This window comes from Fragaria vesca, linkage group LG3, assembly GCF_000184155.1.
Source record: "Fragaria vesca subsp. vesca linkage group LG3, FraVesHawaii_1.0, whole genome shotgun sequence".
Taxonomy (NCBI): Eukaryota; Viridiplantae; Streptophyta; class Magnoliopsida; order Rosales; family Rosaceae; genus Fragaria; species Fragaria vesca.
In genome coordinates this window covers 19,054,596-19,070,170 of record NC_020493.1, presented here as the reverse complement: position 1 = coordinate 19,070,170, position 15,575 = coordinate 19,054,596, and the positions used below count along the sequence as shown (strand labels likewise).

General features: G+C 38.1%; 2 protein-coding genes and 1 pseudogene across 2 annotated transcripts; all 3 read right to left on the bottom strand.

The window, feature by feature from the left end:
* Positions 1-1,171: 1,171 nt before the first annotated feature.
* Positions 1,172-2,731, bottom strand: LOC101298102 (tropinone reductase homolog At1g07440-like). The gene is made up of 5 exons (XM_004294618.1): positions 2,613-2,731; positions 2,309-2,519; positions 1,832-2,054; positions 1,648-1,754; positions 1,172-1,555 (listed from the first exon to the last, which is right to left on the bottom strand). The coding sequence occupies exons 1-5, from the start codon at positions 2,690-2,692 to the stop codon at positions 1,364-1,366; spliced, it is 813 nt and encodes a 270-aa protein (XP_004294666.1). The 5' UTR covers positions 2,693-2,731; the 3' UTR covers positions 1,172-1,363.
* A 1,940-nt stretch (positions 2,732-4,671) lies between these two features.
* LOC101311461 lies at positions 4,672-6,721 on the bottom strand (annotated as a pseudogene).
* Positions 6,722-7,566: 845 nt separating this feature from the next.
* LOC101297813 (tropinone reductase homolog At1g07440-like) lies at positions 7,567-9,344 on the bottom strand. Its single transcript, XM_004294617.1, has 5 exons — positions 9,122-9,344; positions 8,818-9,028; positions 8,341-8,563; positions 8,143-8,249; positions 7,567-8,050 (listed from the first exon to the last, which is right to left on the bottom strand). Exons 1-5 carry the CDS (start codon positions 9,199-9,201, stop codon positions 7,853-7,855), a joined length of 819 nt encoding a protein of 272 aa, XP_004294665.1. The 5' UTR covers positions 9,202-9,344; the 3' UTR covers positions 7,567-7,852.
* Between the last annotated feature and the right edge of the window lie 6,231 nt (positions 9,345-15,575).

The window sequence follows — 15,575 nt, the reverse complement described above, 5'->3', positions numbered from 1 at the left end:
CTTCTCTCTAAGGTTTTTGCGATTAAATTTTGGCGGATCATAATTTTTGATCCATAATTATGATTTTGAATCCGCGAAGGGCTACGGGTTCGTATCGATGTCCTTTTTCTATCCTTGAGGTTTGAGTTAGATCCAACGGTGATTTCAAGATTGCTCGTTTTAGGAGGCTCGAATTACGATCGGTATTCGTGGTGGGGATTCGTATTGACGAGGTGAGTGGATATGTGTAATATGTTTCAAATATTCTTATTTGTTATCAAAATAGTCGAAAAACATGATTTTGATCTATTTACGAAATATCTCTCTATTTCAAGTGAAGCATGTTTATTTGCGAAATATGTGGTGTTTATATATAATTATATGTTGGATCCATTGTTTGACTAGTCATGGAACATGTGAACTTCTTGATTGGTTATGCCGAAGTAAGGATGTGACACACGGAGGTATAGGACATGAAGATCATTAGGTTCCCGTGGGGATCACTAAATTGAAGGATATCCAATAATAAGGAATTGTGCGATATGATGAATTACGTGAAGTGATGTGTATACGATATACGTATTTTGTAGCGTATGTAAAATGACATGGCTTTGCGGGCATATTACATTGGTCTACTCACTGAGCGCATGGTTTTGCTCACCCACCCATCTCTAATATTTTTTACAGAGAAGTACTTAGGTTGTACCGAGCCGGGAAATGGTAGCCGACGAGCCTAGAAGATAATATTTTTGTTTACTGTTCCGCTTTGTAACACTCGTTCACGTCTCGGGATCAGCGTTCGGTGCTTAAAACCCGCCGAGCCGGGACCGGGGTGTGACATGTTTCTTCGAGCAAAACATATAATACAAAAAGTCCATGGATTAATCTTAGCGAATTTGCCTATTCAAACTTTATCAATGCACCATCTTTTTCATTGTTGCTGGAAATGTAGAAAGCAATAGATTACGTACGTTTAGATCAATGATCAATAACGCCAGATTATATGGTTTTCCAATACTGATCACCAAGGTAGGGTTTCCAATCTGGTTTAACTTATTTGGGCCTGGTAGTTGTGGGCTCTGTTTATGTAATTTCCTTGTATTTTGTGTCGTATCTGGCTCAAGTATGGATATGTAGTGGTTGTTTTTCTTAAATGAAGAATTTATTTTACCACCAAAAAAAAAAATTTACTGATCACCAAGCCAACTGTGAAAGCTAGAGATTCCTCAGACCCACAAAAAAGATATGCACGTACGTATGAAGACGAACAATATCTTCCACCAAATTATTGATGATCGACTAATCAATCATGTTCTTAATATCAACACCAAATTATATTCTTCATATCAACACCTCATGAGCAGTCTTGCATATGCAAATCTCATCATAATGGTTGAAACTGGAAGCCATTGGCAGTTATCCCTCCATCGACGCAAAAAGTCTGGCCTGTTATGTATGAGGCTACAGGAAGGCATAGAAACGCCACCAAGGCAGACACCTCTTCAGGCTCTCCTATACGTCCCAATGGGGTTCGAGATATGACAGCCTCCATTATCTTTACGTCGTCATTCAAAATCTGCATTTGACAAATAAAAATCAGTACCGTACCTGTGAATCAATTAGGTTAATTTGCACATTCGAAATCATTCATCTATGAATGTATCTTACAGGTTCAACAAGAGGGGTTCTGATGACCCAAGGTGCAACACTGTTGATCCTAATGTTGTCTTTTGCCCACTCACAAGCCAAGTTTTTGGCCAATTGATTCATTGCTCCTAAATTGAATCCGCCGCAACATTTAACCTTCAATCAATTTATGGAATATGTATTTCAAGGAAAATAAAAGTGGTACCTTTAGTTGCGCCATATACACTCCCACCCCCCCAAATTGATACCACACCAGCAACAGAAGACATAAAAACAATGTTACCAGCTCCTGAAGTTTTGAGAAGAGGATGTGCTAGTTGGCACAAATTGTAAGTAGATTCAAGATTGGTATTCATTATGGATGAGTACTCTTCAGCGGTGCACTCAGTTGTTGGCGTTGGTCCGTGAGTAGTTCCAACATTGTTTACCTACAAGGTCGATATATATAGATTAACAAGTAGATTTGATTCTCTTCTTATATCTTCTCTTAACTAATCTCAGGTGGTCTGTCATTATAGCCTCGATAAACCCATCATCATACGATCGAGTATTAGACTTGTGTACTCATTTTTTATGAAAACCTTACAAATTTTGATGATGTAGAAGTAAACAGGATACATTTGTCGCAAACTACCATGCTATTAGTACTGAACTTGTGTATATTGATGATTAAAGTACTTACAAGGATGTTAAGTTTCCCATGAAACAGTGATGAGACCTTGTGTATTAGCTCCTCTCTCTGGATTTTTGAGGCCACATCACAGACTGAACCAGTGACTTGATGATAACCCTTCTTCTTCCATTGATTCAAGCATTCATGGAGCTGGGCTTCATTTCGAGAACAAGTGTATACACTTGCACCTAGTCCAGCCAATTCCTCCACAATTGCATACCTAGAAGCAAAACATCTCCTAGTAAGCTACTCGTAGAAGATGGTCTAGCTAAAGCACTAAATTTGTGTGCAGGATAATGAGCGATCGACTAACCCAATCCCTTTGGTTCCACCAGTGACAAGAGCAGTCACTCCTTCAAGAGACCATCTTCTGCCTCCGCCATTTTGAGCCATCTCTCTCTGCTGTTACTTGCAGCAATATGAAAGTAGAGGACTGGTGATTGATGTCGAGGATTCAAGATGAGGTAATCGTTTTGTATTTCATTGGTCTGAAAGATTAGGCAAGTCATCGTCGTTGTTTGCTTCAAATATGTCTGGGGCTGCATGTCAAATTTGTTTCTGTCCACAGAAATGTAATACACCAAAATATCTACTGGGAAAATTGGAGAGAAGGGCAAGAAGTAACACAGAAAATGACATTAAGTTTTAGACTTAACAGTGTACATTCATATACTATATACACCAACTTTCTGATTTAACGAAAAAGCTTTCATCCCTTCTGATTCCCCAAGGCCCGAACAGATCTTCCAAGTCCATTGCTCCGGTATGTAGTACAATTGCTGGACACAGAAGTTAAATTGATTAAACGATAAAGGCTAAAGCCTGAATACCAGAGAAGTAATCGGCATCACTTGATTTGCAATTACATATTAAACAAAATTTGGGTGCCTAAATTCTGAGAGTGAACATAAACAAGTCACCATTTGTTTAGAAGAAAAAACAGAAAAGAAAACATGTAACCACTAAATGATCAAAATTTGGATCCTAAATCTTTAGTGAGGGATCATTGTATGTTATTCAGGTATCATTCAATCCATGTGATGGGAATTTCATTGGTTTTACGACAAACTAATCAAACATGAACGTGTTCATATCAGCATTCTATTCTCAGACTTTTTTTTGTTAACAAAAGAGTAAGAAAAATTCATGAGTCAAACAACACAGGACGGATTCGACACTCCATATATACACAATTGAAGATGGCCCTTTTGGAGGAGATCGATGAGTGCTAGCAAGAGCCCTAAAAAGTTCTGTGTGAATATAGTCCTTGATCCGATCTGATTCAACGATGAAGAAAATTTACAAAGAGATAAATTCAGCTAAGGGTATTTGGGACCTTTGCTTCCTTTATATGGTTATTTTTCAATTCTTTAGAGAAACACGGTCAAAAATCAATTCACACCTAAAAAATAGGTCATTTATCAAAATTTCTCTAGATAAGTATATTTGAACTATTTAATTTTTATTTAAAGAATAATGTTGAGTTCTAGGATATTCTGTATCTTTCTAGATATTCTTTATGTGTGTCTTGGCCTTATGTCAATAGAATATGTAGTTAGACTATATCTATGTATTCATATCCTTACCATATTAGTATTGTGTAATTCCCTATATAAATGGATCCTATCAATGAATAAGAAGATAATTCTCTTACTATCTCTTTGTCTCTACACTTTATCCTTCATTAGTTGATGTAATCTAGCTAAAATAAAGAGCATTGATGCATCAGTATTTCTAAAGTGGCTAGCCAAAATGACATTTTAGCTAATTTGACTAAACTTTAACTTAAAAATGTTTAACGTTGCTAAATATGCTTTAAAAAACCAAATTCAAAACCGATGTCAAAATAAAATAGATTAACATTGATAATCATTATTCACTATACTTTAAAATCTCATCTATCAGTGATAGAAGAGGCAGTTAGTCAGAGACTTGGTCGGAGCACACCTCATATAAGCGGGAAAATTCTACTAACTATAGTGATGGGTATGCTATATTCAATTCTTAGGCAAAGTTTCTTCAACATTCCTACCCCACCACCCTCTTGTAAGCACATGCACAACAACATCTTTGGGGTAAGTATAGCATACCGATCACCATAGTAGACAAACCCCCTACAAGCAACCTCTTTGATTTTTTCGCACCCTTTGCCTCCGTAGCTTGCAGGAAAGCATGATGGCATGATGTCAAGTTCTTTTGTGACTAACATAGATTTAACTGAGGCAGATAGGTAAGTTCACCTAATTAAACCTTAGACAACGAAGATGCAATGTATGAAGTTGAGCTTAATTTATGACATTATTATGGACTATCCATTGATATTAAAAATGTACTGTGACAACAAATTTGGCTGTTTCGAATTCAAGGACGTGCTAACCTTGACGACATAAGCTTACGCCATTACCAGTCATCCCTCCGTCAATGCAAATAGTCTGCCCAGTTATGTATGAAGCTGCAGGGATGCACAAAAATGTCACAAAGGAAGAAATCTCTTCCGGCTCACCAGGGCGTCCTAAAGGTGTTCGAGTGTTAATAGCCTTAAGCATTGTTTGGTTATTGAGTGATAAAGTAGTCTGGGGTTCACATCCAAAACCAATTGGCAATGGGTGGAGTGGCCCAAACCCTTATAAACCCACAGGCAATGTCTCATATTCCCGATGTGGGATTCATATCTCAACACGCCCCCGCACGTATGACGAATTTACAAGCCTAACACATGGACAACATTTTGGGTAAAATGGAGTGCGTGTGACCTTTGGGCTTCACATGTGGATGTGGGTAACTTGCTCTGATACCATGATAAAGTAGTCTGAGGTTCACATCCAAAACTAATTGGCAATGGGTGGAGTGGCTCAAACCCTTATAAACCTACATACAAGGTCTCATATTCCCGATGTGAGATTCATATCTCAACATTGAGAATCTGAAATGTAAAAAACAAAGATAAACAAAGTAAATACATGACAAGCAGAGGATCCAGATATATAACAAAAACGTAAGGCAAAATGAATTCTCGGCAAGACTAAGAAATGCCCGAAAGAAATGAAGCACTGGTATTACATCTTCAGTCAAGGGAGTTCGTATGAACCCAGGTGAAACACTGTTGATCCTAATCTTGTCTTTTCGCCACTCGCAAGCCAAGACTTTTGCCAATTGGTTAATTGCTCCTGAAATAAAGTGGAGAAGATCCATAGATCTTAACCTTCAATTTATCATAACAAAATACTTAATATTAATTCGAAAGTAAACAACTAGGTTTTGGAAAAAGACCTTTACTGGCAGAGTAGATACTATCACATCCCCCAACTGATACCACACCAGCAATAGATGATATAAGAACAATTTTACCAGCTCCTGAAGCTTTGAGGAGAGGATGTGCGAGTTGGCACATACTATAAGAAGATTCAAGATTGGTTCCCATAAGAAATGAGTAATCTTCAGCTGTGTAGTCAGTTGTGGGCTTTCATATATTGGTTCCCGCATTGTTTATTTGTTCAGCCAAAAATTGGGAAATGGATAATCAATTACAAGTACGTTTGGACACTTATAAAATAATAGTGATTGAACATGAATCACTAACTGACCAGGTAAACACTAGTAGTGTTAGATAGAAATGGAATAGTTACAAGGATGTTTAGTTTCCCATATATCGAACAATGATGAGACCTTGTACATGAGCTCCTCTTGTTGGGGCTTTGAGACCAAATCACAGACCGAACCAGTGACTTTAAAACCCTTGGTCTTCCATTGACTCAATCGCTCATTGAGTTGGACTTCATTCCGAGCACAAGTATGGACCTTTGCACCTAGCCTCGCCAAGTCCTCCACAATAGCACATTTAAATAACGATGACATACATGAGGTCGTAAAACTATATTATTGTATTTTGTATATGTCAATATGTGATTCTTTGGTATAAAAATTAAAACAAAACTATATTTCAGATATATGAAAGACAGCGTTGTTTGATGCACACTGAAATTCATGACTCAAAAGATTAGAGTTTGAATACAAATGAAACCCTAGTGAGATTATTGAAGAAGAAGATCGACTAACCCGATGCCTTTAGTTCCACCAGTGACAAGAGCAGTCATTCCTTCAAGCGACCATCTTCTATCTATGGTGTGTTTGCTAACATGAATATTTACTTGATCGATTTGCTCAGCCTTCTCTAGCTGTTTCTTTCTTTTCTATCTCGATGGCCAAATTTTGAAGACATATGCAAATACGAAAAGGGTATAAATAGAGCTTCTGATCAACTTTATGACTATACGTGTGTGTATAATTATTTTAAATTTATTGCATATGTCGGACCAACTTTATTGCATATGACTCAGTGGATTAATCTTAGCGAATTTGCTTGTTCAAACTTTATCAATGCATCTATTGAGATATCAATCTCACATCAAGAATATGAGACATTGTCTGTGGATTTATAAGAGTTTGAGCAACTTCATCTATTATCAATTGATTTTAGATGTGAACCTCATGCTACTTCATCAACACCATCTTTTTCATTGTTGCAATGACCAATGATCAATAATGACAAATGATATGGTTTTCCAATACTGATCACCAAGCCAACTGTGAAAGCTAAAGATTTCAGACCCACAAAAAAAGATATGCACGTACGCATGAAGACGAACAATATCTCGATTATCTTCCACCAAATTATTGATGGCCAATCAATCAAGGATAGATGAGGTTTACGTGTACATAGCTAGCTAGTTGGCAAATTAGGTTAAATTAAGCCATTATCTTGAGCAGTCTTGCATATGCAAATCTCAACAGGCCTCATCATTTGGCCCTACCCCGCTCTAAAACCCGTCCTACCCTATAGGGCCGAAGCCCTACTCGGCCCTCCGTTAGGGCTGACCGGCCCTAACCCTTTTCAATTAGGGTAGGGCAAGGGTCAAGCAAATGAAACCCGGCCCTACCCTACGACCCTACCCTATTGAGCCATTTAGGGTCAAACCCGGCCCGGCCCTAAAAGTCCGTCCTTTAGGCCTTAATAATTACTTATTTTCTAATTTTTTTAATATGTTTCTTATTTTTGTACAATACAACTAATCTTGTAAGTTTTATTTCTTTAATTTGTTTTTTTTTTTGTTAAATAACGATTGATTTTTGGTGATTTAGAGATATAGTTAATGAAATATATGAATATAACTACTTAGATTAATAATTATAGATGTCTTAAGTTAAATATAATGTATATGTATGTTAAATATGACTAAAAATAGGGTCTTGTATCACATATATCCTTTGAGGTAATTGTTGAGGGAAAAAAATTAAAACTCATGAATTTATTTCGTTAAACAAAATAACGACATATTCGGCCCTTTCAGCCCTATTTAGCCCTATTCAGGGCCGGCCTTATTAGCCCTAGCAAAATGGGCTTTAAGGGCGGGCAAGGGCTTACATATTTGAGCCCCGGTCCGATCCTACCCAGCCCTAAATATTGTTGACCAAATCAAAGACCTTCCTGACCCTACCCTAAGCCCTAAAATTTAGGATAGGGCCGGCCCTAGCCCGGCCCATGATGAGGCCTACTCAGCATAATGCTTGAAACTGGAAGCCATTGATAGTCATCCCTCCATCGACGCAAAAAGTCTGGCCTGTTATGTATGAGGCTGCAGGAAGGCATAGAAACGCCACCAAGGCAGACACCTCTTCAGGCTCTCCTATACGTCCCAATGGGGTTCGAGATATGACAGCCTCCAGTAACGACTTTCCGTCGTCAGTGAACATCTGCATTTGAAAAATAAAAATCAGTACCGTACCTCTAAATCAATTAGGTTAATTTGCACATTCGAAATCATTCATCTATGAATGTATCTTACAGGTTCAGCAAGAGGGGTTCTGACGACCCAAGGTGCAACACTGTTGATCCTAATGTTGTCTTTTGCCCACTCACAAGCCAAGTTTTTGGCCAATTGATTCATTGCTCCTAAATTGAATAAAGAAGAGATCGATCCACGGCAACATTTAACCTCCAATCAATTTATGGAATATGTATTTCAAGGAAAATAAAAGGGTACCTTTAGTTACGCCATATACACTCCCACCCCCCCAAGTTGATACCACACCAGCAACAGAAGACATAAAAACAATGTTACCAGCTCCTGAAGTTTTGAGAAGAGGATGTGCTAGTTGGCACAAATTGTAAGTAGATTCAAGATTGGTATTCATTATGGATGAGTACTCTTCAGCGGTGCACTCAGTTGTTGGCGTTGGTCCGTGACTAGTTCCAACATTGTTTACCTACAAGGTCGATATATATAGATTAACAAGTAGATTTGATTCTCTTCTTATATCTTCTCTTAACTAATCTCAGGTGGTCTGTCATTATAGCCTCGATAAACCCATCATCATACGATCGAGTATTAGACTTGTGTACTCATTTTTTATGAAAACCTTACAAATTTTGATGATGTAGAAGTAAACAGGATACATTTGTCGCAAACTACCATGCTATTAGTACTGAACTTGTGTATATTGATGATTAAAGTACTTACAAGGATGTTAAGTTTCCCATGAAACAGTGATGAGACCTTGTGTATTAGCTCCTCTCTCTGGATTTTTGAGGCCACATCACAGACTGAACCAGTGACTTGATGATAACCCTTCTTCTTCCATTGATTCAAGCATTCATGGAGCTGGGCTTCATTTCGAGAACAAGTGTATACACTTGCACCAAGTCCAGCCAATTCCTCCACAATTGCATACCTAGAAGCAAAACATCTCATAGTAAGCTACTCGTAGAAGATGGTCTAGCTAAAGCACTAAATTTGTGTGCAGGATAATGAGCGATCGACTAACCCAATCCCTTTGGTACCACCAGTGACAAGAGCAGTCATTCCTTCAAGAGACCATCTTCTGCCTCCGCCATTTTGAGCCATCTCTCTCTGCTGTTACTTGCAGCAATATGAAAGTAGAGGACTGGAGTTTGATGTCGAGGATTCAAGATGAGGTAATCGTTTTATATTTCATTTGTCTGAAAGATTAGGCAAGTCATCGTCGTTGTTTGCTTCAAATTAACATGTCTGCGGCAGCCGCATGTCAAATTTGATGTCGAGGATTCAAGATGAGGTAATCGTTTTGCATTTCATTGGTCTGAAAGATTAGGCAAGTCATCGTCGTTGTTTGCTTCAAATATGTCTGCGGCAGCCGCATGTCAAATTTGTTTCTGTCCACAGAAATGTAATACACCAAAATATCTACTGGGAAAACTAGTGCAAGAAGTTACACAGAATATGACACATTAAGTTTTAGACTTAACAGTGTACATTCATATACTATATACACCAACTTTCTGATTTACATTAGCTGCAGAATTCACCTCATTTCCTTATAGTCGGCAATCCATTTATATCTACGACTGATGTTAATCCCTCTAATACAATACGTTGTACCAAGTTTAAACAATAGTAACTCTTCCTCAAATCGTCAGCCGGGCCGGATCATCTCCTAGGAGCTAGGCTAAGTGGGCTATCAGCCCAGGTCCATCATCGATTTAAGCCAACATTCCAAATAATTTCTGTTTAGGCTCTTTCGTTCTCTCTCGCTTCTAATTTTGGTTCCGAACCCTAACAGCGAAATCCTAGATCTCAGCAGATAGTTTCTAGTGGGATTCATCTTCCTAGTTCATCCCAGCGCAAATGGTTCCGAAGAGATAGAGTGCTCGATGAAGATGGCAAGACTGTTAAGGTCAACGATCAGAAGAATGAGTACGTTTTTCCATTCTTCTCTAATGCATGAAATCCTACGATGCCCAGGTAAAGTGCTTTTGTTTTCATGCTGAGAGCTGCATGGTTAATTTCTTTTTTCTTTTTTTTTTTTGGTACAAACGGGGCCTAAAAGACCCAAAAAAAAAAAAAAAGATTACAGACTAAAACGAGAGCATGTTCTCCTAGCTCTAGTAACAGCAGCTAAATCATCAAGAAAAACTGGAATGACATGAACTAGAGGTTCTTCAAAAAGAATGAGACCAAGATCATTGGAGATGCTGCACTTTGCTAGTAGGGCATCAGCTGTCATGTTGGACTCTCTGAACACATGAGAGGGCTTCACATCATCCATTTGGGACATCATGCTTTTGCAACCATTGAGAAGAGATCCCAGCGGATGGAGAGAGAGATTGACACTTTTCATAAGATCCATAAGGATAGCAGAGTCAAATTCAATCTCAAGCTTTGAAATGTGCAGATTAAAAGCCAACTTTAAACCATGAAACATGCCCCATGCCTCAGCATCAAGAATGGCACCAACCCTAAGATTAATTTGAAAGCCAGTAATCCAAGCACCATAATGGTTTCTAATAACACCACCAGCTCCAATCATACCAGAACTAGAAGCTCTAAGCTCTAGTATCATCAATATTCAATTTGTAATAACTCTGAGGAGGCATAGTCCAGTATAGCACTGTGTAACTGAAATTCACAGAAGTACTAGATCTCAAATGAGCCTTTTTGCATTCCAAGGCATACTCCCAAATTATCTTCTCAGGGCATAGAGGCATAGTGAAAGTAGTATAAAAAACAAGCTTATTTCTCCATTTCCATATATACCAGCAAATGAAAACAAATAAATTGCACCACTTAATATTATTGCTGATCATTGAATGACAATGAAGTTGAGTTTGAATCCATCCATTCCAATCAAGAGAGAAGGAATTAGAAATAGTACCAGGTTTGTCAAAAGCATTCCAAATGTGAGTAGATCTGGGGCAATCTCAGAAAAGATGCAATAAAGATTCATCTGTAGAATTGCAGACAGGACAAACAACATTCATTGTGAAACCTCTTGTAACTCGTTGCACATTAGTAAGAAGCTTTTTATGAAGAACAGTCCATAGGAAGGTTTCCAGCTTGGGAGGGATCTCAAGTTTCCATATGAGTTTCCACTACATGGTTAATTTCTTGTCCATCGGTATTTATTTATTTTTTCTTAGCTTAATTTGCCAAAAAAGATCATACTATGCGAGTTCGCGTTGCCCTACCCTTTAGTAAAATGGAGTAGAACACTGGAAATTCATCTGTGATGATTTCCAATTATCTATATTCTAAAATGACTCCATTTCACCTGATCATTTTAGTTCACCGCTACATTTTTGCTTTATTATTCTGGCATCAATGGTTTTAGATGATAAGATAATATCATAAAAACTTGGAAAAATGCCAAAATACCCAAAAACAGCTAAAACAATGCATAATCCAACGAAAAAATGTTTCCATTGCCCATATCTATTATTTTTAACAAAAAGACATTTTCACCCTTTTTAGTAATAACACAATAATAAGCCTCGTTTTTTTACATATCAAAATTTCAGTCTCTCTCTTCTCTCTCTCCTCTCTCAGATGTGAATCTGAATCAGTTGCCGGCGAAGCACCGACGACCTGAAGCACTTGCGATGTATCGCACCGGTGATGAGGCCTCGATGCCGACTTCTCCAATCAAATCTCCTCCTCCCTCTCTCCTCCAATCTAAAAAAAAAACACACACACACACACAATCTCTCTCTCTCTCTCTCTCTCTCTCTCTCTCTCTCTCTCTCTCTCTCTCTCTCTCTCTCCACCGTTGCTCGGGGCAGTGAGTCGTCGGCGGCGACAAGCCACGAGGCAGAGCTCTAATCTCTAACAGATTCACAGAGGAGAAGATCTGATTTACAAGAAGCCGAGCTCCGATCCCCGATCTTCAAAACCAGAGGCATTGGAGCTGGAGTCGTCGCGATTTGTTTATGGTTTGCCTCCGATCAGAGGATGTGGTCTTCGCTTGGTCGCACAGCGTCTTCGCCTCGGCCTTCGAATTCTGACTCTTAGGCCGACGCCGTCGGTTTTCAAGCTGGTCTAGTCGAGGTAATAAAGTTCTACTGGAGGTGAAAAATTTATTGTAAAAGTAATAAATGTATTACTGGGGGTAATAATTTTATTACTACTAGTCATAATTCTTATCTCTTTCTTTTTTTTCTTATTCTTCATCAATCTTCTTCGTTTCTTTTGTGTTGTGACTGATTATTGGTGGTTTGTAACATGATTCTTGGGGGTCAGTAATTTAAGTATTGGGGGTCAATAATTGCTTATTGGGGGTCAATAACTGATTATTGGGGGTCGGTAACTGATTATTGGGAGTCGGTAGCTGAGCTACCGGTGACCAGAATCCGGCGACGGGGAAAATTTGAGTTACTAGGGGTCAGTAACTGATTATTGGGGGTCAGTAACCTAGTTACCGGTGACCGGAATCTGGCGACTGGAGAAAATTTGAGTTACTAGGGGTCAGTAACCGAGTTATCGGTGACCGGAATCCGACAACCGGGGATATCCGGCAACCGAAATCCGGTGACCGGAGTCCGGTGAGGTTCCGGCCAAGTATTCTCTCTCTTCCACTTTCTCTCGCTATGCATGTTTAAGGGTGAGGGTAAAATAGTCTTAAAATAATATGGTTTGTTAAGACTTTTACCTTATATTAGAATGGGCTTATGAAAAAGATAATCATTGAAATGAGGAACGAAATGTTTAAATTAGTACTAAATAAGCATTTTCCCTAAAAACTTTAATCTTCTGAGATTACACAAGTAATACTCTTTTTAATTGATTGCCTGAAGCTTTTGTACAGTCTCATTGCAAGACTCAAGTCTCCCATGAGCTCTCAGCTATATACTGTTTTCCAATGCCCAATGGGATGCCCACCCAAATTTGGAACAAATAAACATGGCCTATGTGAGAAGAAATTTCTTTTTTTTATTTTTTTAGAGAATGACATCTCATTATCATAAACATTAATGACATCCCACTACCATAAACATTAGTATAACACAAAAAACCCATCTTCCAAAGGATTTAAACAAATAAAGACAGCAACCCATACCCAAAGTCAATGATACCACACAGTAACTTTTATTATAAAATGACAAAAATATACAATTTACAAAACAGAATTACACACATTGTCATCATTCTCTCTCCCATAAACACTCAATCTGACCTTTTTTTTTCTTCTTCTATATAAACCACTTTCATATCGCACAACCTCAAAAGAAACTTCTTCCAAGTCCAACTACGCAATTGAAGCTTCTTCTCTGGACGTCTCTTATTTCTGCATCTCTTCTCTGCCATGGTCTCTCTCTCTCTCTCCTATCGCTTCTCTCTACTCTCTCTCTCTCTCTCTCTCTCTCTCTCTCTCTCTCTCTCTCTCTCTCTCTCTCTCTCTCTCTCTCTCTCTCTCTCTCTCTCTCTCTCTCTCTCTCTCTCTCTCTCTCACCTACCACAACACAGTTGCTACCTCTCTTCAATTCTCTCCACCACTCCTACGCGCTTCGCTCATCCTCGCCAAAATCCGATCACTCGTTCACTCTGTCCGATCATCGTTCTCCGCTCATCGGATACGCATACACTAATTTTGATTTGTAACTGAATTCGGAGACGTAATCTCTAAAAAAGAATAAGTGGCGATGGAGTCGACTTCCGGCAGCTCAATGAAAATCTCGCTATTGGATCTGACGGCGACGATCTTCTAGGGTGGCAACTCGATAAAAATCTCACCATTGGATCTGATGGAAGTGATCTTCAAGGGAAAGATAGACTCATCCAACTCCTTTGCTGACACTGAGGTCGCCTTTGTCATTCACCAGAATTGAGATTTTACATGGTGGCCAAGGTTCATAAATGCCACTTTACCAAATTAGTCTTTTTTGTGTTTATTGTAGTTTTTGTTTGATTTCAATCTTGTAAATTGAATTCAAAGTATAGCCTGCAAAAGTTGCATATAATTATTCAATTTTGGTGTTGTGGCAGAAGAAAATGACATTGATTACTCTTTAAAATGTCTTGTACGTTGCATAGCAGTAGGAAGGAAATAACAGGAGCAGTAGTATGTAATTAAGTAACAGCAGATGCAGTAGCAGGTACATAACGCAGAGGGCGATAGCAAGTAAATAATAACATGCATAAGCAGTAGCAGGTAAATAACAGCAGAGCTAGTAGCAAGTAAATAACAATGACAACATTAGAAAGGAAAATGATAAAGGTAGTAGCAGGTACATAACAGTGGGAACATCAACATGGAAGTGACAAAGACAAAAGTAAAGATAGCTGAACCACTAAAAGCCTGCTACTACTGCACGTATTGAAACTAATCGCTACTATATTTGTTGAGTCACTGAAAACTTGCTACTACACGTACTGCTATTACACTAGCTGAACCATTAAAAACCCTACTACTACATCTGTCACTAGCTGAACCACTAAAAACCATGCTACTACATCTGTTGGAAGTGTAGTAGCATCTAACTTTCTAGCAAAACATGCTACTACATTAGCTGAGCCACTGAAAACCTGCTACTGCACTTACTGAAGCTGCTACTACACTAGCTAAACCATTAAAAACCCTACTACTACATCTGTTGGAAATGTAGTAGCATCTAACTTTCCAGCAAAACATGCTACTACATTAGCTGAGTACTGAAAACCTGCTACTGCACTTACTGATGCTACTACTACACTAGCTGAACCACTAAAAATCTGCTACTGCATTTATTAGAAGTGTAGTAGTAGCCACATTCCAGCAAGTGCAGTAGCAACTAAAACAATACATGGTGAGGTCTGATTTAATTTGATTTGATATGTATAAGGTCAGTTTGGTAAATTAAACCATAACACATGACAAACAAAAAGAATCCGTCCTTATTTGTTAAAAACTGTTCTTATTTGTTTAAAAGACATGTAGATGGATGTATTTGTATTTCAAATCTTTTTAAAAGATGTATATGTGGTTTGTTATTAACTTATTATTTTTTCTTAAAGAAGGGCACGGCTGCCCTATTGTTCAATCAGAAAATTTGATAGATTTTTCTTACAAATTGTTTCAATAGGACAAAATGATGAGAAGGGTTGTAAAAGACCAGTTCTTTGTGTAAAAAATTTAGTGTAAAAAATTAGAAAAAAAATAAATACAAATATTAAAGCCAACCAGGTCATGAGGCTGTGCCAGTTGGAACTGGAACGTTTTATCTGAAAATTGCCAGCTTCTTCTTCCTCTCATTGAGTCTTTCATACTGACTCGTTTTCCTTGGGTTTGCAAGCTAATTAACAATAACTTGATTAGTAAGAAACAGCTTCCAGTTACTTGTCGGACTTTGCCGTACTCACTCAAAGACGACCAAACATCGAAAAATTATAGTTCAAAGCCTTGACCAAGCTACAGCAACCTAGCTAGGATATAATATATATGAAGCTGTCAAATGACATTATATATATATATATATATATATATATATATA